The sequence below is a fragment of the Mus pahari genome, chromosome 1, assembly GCF_900095145.1.
Source record: "Mus pahari chromosome 1, PAHARI_EIJ_v1.1, whole genome shotgun sequence".
In the NCBI taxonomy this organism is placed as follows: Eukaryota; Metazoa; Chordata; class Mammalia; order Rodentia; family Muridae; genus Mus; species Mus pahari.
This window is the reverse complement of record NC_034590.1, coordinates 19,073,871-19,078,726: the sequence shown is the minus strand read 5'-3', so window position 1 is coordinate 19,078,726 and position 4,856 is coordinate 19,073,871. Positions and strand designations below refer to the sequence as shown.

Genomic DNA, 4,856 nt, shown 5'->3' with positions numbered 1-4,856 from the left:
AGAAAGAAAGAAAGAAAGAAAGAAAGAAAGAAAGAAAGAAAAAAAAAAAAGAATCCCAAACCCAGACCCACCAATCTGAGAAGGCTTTTCCAGGCTGTGAGGGGGAGGGGTAAAGAAAGGTGACAGCGGGCGGGCGGGCGGGCGGCAGCGGCAGAGCAGAGATGGAAGGGGGAGGAGGTGGGCAGCTGGCTGGTCTCTGCGCAGGGCTGCAGCAAGGCAGCGCAATGCAGCTAGGCCAGCCAGGCGGGCGGGCAGCAGGAGCCTGGTTCTAATCCCAGCTTTTCCTTCACTTCTGCTCCTTCTGTGGGTCTCAGTGTCCTCGTGTGGTACCCATGCCTGTGGCCCCTCCATGAGGCTACCAGAAAAGACAGTAGTTCTGCAATCCTGAGGGGCACCCACCAATACCCTCCTGAACCCCAGTGCCCTCCCCTCCACCTCGGACTGTCCAGCTTTTCCCTGCATCTGTTCTTCAGTAGACGCTCACGCGAGGATTTCCTGACTTGTGGTTTGATACTGACAGGTCCTCAAGCTGTACTTAGGTGGTCGGTCTATCTGTCTCCATTGAGTGAAGGCCGCCTCATAGCCTAGGAATGGCCAGTGGGTGGAAAGAGTGGGTGAGGAGGATGGATACACCATTCCGACCCTCACATACCCTGAAACATGGGTACATTGGTCAAAGTGGAGTCCACGGTGGCAGGTAGAGGGGGCCAGCCTTCTGCAACTACCTTAAAGAAGTTGGGCCTACTTTGGGCCAAGGTCAAATGTGAGTGGAAGGGCTTCTCTAACCCAGGTCTTGGCCTAGCCTGCAGGCATCTCTCCCAGCGTGTGCTGGCTCATTCTCCCAGTCCCAGCTTCCAGCCCCTCCCCACAGCTCAGCATAGCCTCCAGTTACATAATCCTTTAGTTGTGGTGGCCTCTGTCATCAGGGAGACAGGGAAGGAGAGAGGCCACCTCTAGTGGTCCCAGGCCTTTCTGGAGAGTGGCAGGGAATTGGTGGCCATCTCAGGGAAGAATAGGGTCCCAGAAGGCTCTGGTTCAAATTTTACTTGGCCTTCTGCTTCCTGTCCGACCTTGGCCAAGATCCTCAGTGGCAACATGGGAGACCAAGTGCTCTTTATCCCTTCCCACAATACCTATTCTAGGCTTCAAGGTATGAGATTTTGCACTGCTGCCCCCACCCCATATGTCATTCTGTTTTATATTAGCATCAAATCTGTCAGGTGTCTGCCTGTCCAGCCCTCCCCTGTCCCTGGGCACCTCGGAACCCTCCCCTTAGCTCCCAAATTTTGTTTGTCCGCTGATGTGCTGATTTCAGCTTCTCCTTATTCCTCACCCCCCCCCCCCCGTGCCATGCCAACTCTGGCTCAGTCGCCTGTCTGCAGAAGAGAAGGGCCTGGGGCAGTAAATAGATGGGCGGAGGTGGTGTTTTGCCTGGAAGGGGCAGAGGTGGCTTATAGACGGGGAGGGACTGTTTCAGATTGCCAACTCTACGCATCTCTCTCATCCTTGGTACTCTTCAGGCCAGAGAACAGAGCCCAGAAAGACCTGGAGCATGTCTTCCAGGGTAGCTGTCTCTCTGGGGTCTTTTTCTTGGGCTCAGCAACAGATGACCCATCAAATGACCCTCGCAGCCCACCACTCTCCCCATTTCACAGAGGAAACTAATCCGGGGAGGACATCTGAAGGGCCAAGGTCAGCAGCAGGATGCCCTTTCTCCCTTGTATCAATTTGCTGTTTCTAAAGGGGTGTGGCTGAGGAAGACACACCCACTTCACACACTTCTTCTGGGTTCATTCCCCTTAAGGTTTTCCTCTCTGCCAGCCTCCTCCAGGGGCCAGAGAAAGCAGGAGCTTATGGCTTGGACCTCCCCCAGGCTCTTCCCAGTCCTGGGAAGGCAGCTGTCCCAGAGACCACCATTCTCTCATCTCCCGCACCCAGCCCAGACCCACACCAACCACCAAGCTCTTAACTATGTGAGCAGTCCCAAGACCACCTCCTCAAGTGGCTTAAAGGTGGTCCCTGAGGTCTGTCTCTAGCTTCCCAGCAGGCTAAGGCACTGTTTCTACTCCAAAGGCTCCCTGACCTAAGAAGAAGGAAGGAGCCTCCCCACCTTCCCCAAACCAAAGGGCAATTCACACCTTCATGAAGTACATCACGGACAGGCACTAACGGGAGTGTGGGGGTGTCACGCACACTCAAACACACACATATGCTCACTTGTTCCTACAGACTTTATCTATCCAAATACACACCATCAGGCTTACATAAATATGCATGCACAGTACACACACACACACACACACACACACACACACACACATTCATAAACAACCAGCAATACAAACTCATGTATACAAACCTAGTTTGTATGGCAAATTCACCCCTACACACGTACACGTACACACCCCCTTCGGTTCAGAACACTCTGGGCACTCACTGTCCACTGCACCCTGCCCGCAGGAAGCGGCAAAGGCTGCCTTTCCGGGTCAGGTTCTTCTGATGGATAAGCAGTCACTTACCCGCGCGTAGCGGGATGAGTAGGGGTCCTCGAACAGCGCCCAGATGCGCGGTTGCCAGCGGCGCCAGAAGCCGCCGGGCCGGCCATCTGGGGAGTCACTGAGCGCCAATCTCTTGGTCATCTCCAGCTCGTCCTCGCCGTCGCCCGAGTCGCCGGGGCCGTCGGCGTCCGCGTCGTCGGCACTGTTGTCCAAGGGCGCGCCACCAAAGCTGTCCAGCGCCTCCTCAGCGTCGCGGTGCTGGCGATACGTCATCCAGCAGCAGGGCTCCACGTCCGTCTCGTCGATGCCCCAGAAGGCCAGCTCCTCCTCGTAGAGCGGCCCGCACACGTCGGCCGGGCAGTGCAGCTTGCCGGTGCGGTAATAGTTCAGGATGTGAGCGAAGACGCCCGGGTGACGGTCGAAGAAGAACTCGTCGGCACGCGGGTCATAGTCGAAGTGGCTGTGGGCGTCCGGCTCTGCCAGCCAGGCAAGCCGCGTGCCGGGCAGCGTGCGCAGCGTCGAGCGGTACGTCTGGTGGCGCGTGCCGCCCACGTTGATCACGATGCGCTCGCTCTCGTCCCCTTGGCCCATCGCGGCGCCCCCTTAGGCATGGCGCGGCCCAGCGACACCCATGGGAGCTGCCGCCAGGGGGAGATGGCGACGGGGAGGGGGGCGCAGGGCCTCTTCCCCCCTCCCCCCAGCCGTCGGGGGGCACAGAGGACCGCGGCTCTGGCCACCCACCCCAACCAACGAGCCAAGCCCCCTCAGTGGGAGCTGTCAGGCAGGTGCGGGTCCAGGGGTGTGTGCACGGGCTCCCTAGGGTCTTTAAGGCGCCTAGTGTGAGAGGGAGCTGGCCTGGCTGCGGAGGAGGCTGTGGAAGAGAGGAGGGAGGTAAAGAGGGAGGGAGGAAGGGAGTGGGGCGGCGCTCAGCGGCGAGGCCCGGGAGGAGGGGAGAGAGGATGGGGGGGCCGGGCTCCGGGTATCATCTCAGCGGGAAAATGGAGAAACCGACACAAAGCTTTTTTAGGGGAAGGTCAGCTGCTCCGTTTCGGGGGCCGGACCGATAGACCAGCCCCAGCTGGGAAAGAGGGGGTTACGAGAAATCCGCGCTTGGCTCTGCGGTGGTCGCCGCAGCGCGCTCCCGGTGCGGTGGGGACGGATGCGGCTTGCTCTCCTCCCTGCGTGACCGGTCCCCTTTGGCTCTCCTTGCCTATCTGCCTACTCCCCTCGGTGGCGGGTGAAGCTGCCTGACCTCCCTCCTCGTTCCTTCTCCCCGCCTCCCGGAGGAGATGGCGGGTCCCCTGGATAGGGGCACCAGGGTGCTGCCCCGCGGGGCGGCCGCCGAGCGCAGCACCTTGTGCGCTCGGGCTGGGTCAGGGGTTCCGCTGGGCTGCGCTGGGACTCAGGCTTCCGCGGCGGTGCTGAAGGGACAGCTCCCGGACGGCTGCAGAGCTGCGCTGGGCCGAGCGAAGGTTCTCCCGGCCGGGTTTGCTTGGCGGGGCCGGCGGGCACTGGCTCCGGTGTCTCTGCGCCCCGCACTCCGCTCCCTGCTCTGGGAGGGCGGGTGAGGCTGGCAGCCGAGGCGAGGGGCGCTGCCGAGGTCGGGCCCGGTAGGCGGGGGTGGCAGGTCCGGGCGCGGCGCAGCGAGGCTGGCGAGGCCAGGGAGGCGAGGCGCGGAGCGGCCACTGCCGCCACCGCCGCCGCGGCGCCGCTGCTGCCTCCGGGCTGCTGCTCCGCTGCCTGCTCGCTTGCTCGTTCGCGCGGTCCGCGTCCAGCCCGCGGCTCTCCGGACACGGGCACACGGCGCGCGCAGCCGCACTCGCCCCCGGAGGGAGGCGCCGCGCTGGGTCCTAAAAAGCCCTGATTCTGCGCCCCCCTCCGAGGCCGGCACCGAACCCCGCCTCCCTCAACCCTGGCGCTGGGGGCGCCCGCCCTTCGTTGCCTCTTGCTCCGTGGGGACCCGCCGACGCTCCGCCCTAGGGGAGCTCCACTTGTTGGGCGGAGGCTCCCAGCGACGTCTGGGCCCGTGCCCCCGGGTCACACCGAGGTGAGAAGGGCGGCGGCCAGCTCCTCTTCTAACCCAGGAGCCATCTGATACCCTGGGCAGACAAGTCATTCCTTGACCAGGACGAGACTGACCTCTTAAGGAATTCTTTAATACCGACCCTTCCCCGGGAAACCTGAAGGCCCAGTGATCCTTTCAGAGATAACTTCTTACATGGACTGCAAAATAGTACCTTTCTCACCATCCCTCTGTCCTAACTCACCATTAATGATCAATCCCGAGCCCCTCTTGATCCCTTTGGCCCCTTTCAGACCCTGAACCCCTCCTGATTCCAGGGTGGCTTAGTCACAACA

General features: G+C 61.1%; 1 protein-coding gene across 2 annotated transcripts in view; it reads right to left on the bottom strand.

Annotated features, from left to right (window-relative positions):
* Window positions 1-4,300, bottom strand: part of Kcnc1 (potassium voltage-gated channel subfamily C member 1) — a 42,678-nt gene extending 38,378 nt beyond the window's left edge. Inside the window, exon 1 of one of the 2 annotated variants that reach the window (XM_021195789.1) lies at window positions 2,520-4,300. In XM_021195789.1, coding sequence (XP_021051448.1) covers window positions 2,520-3,089 — 570 coding nt within the window. In that variant the 5' untranslated portion in view covers window positions 3,090-4,300. The remainder of the gene's footprint in view (window positions 1-2,519) is intronic. The other variant, XM_029540493.1, reaches the window with a different exon arrangement.
* Window positions 4,301-4,856: the final 556 nt, after the last annotated feature.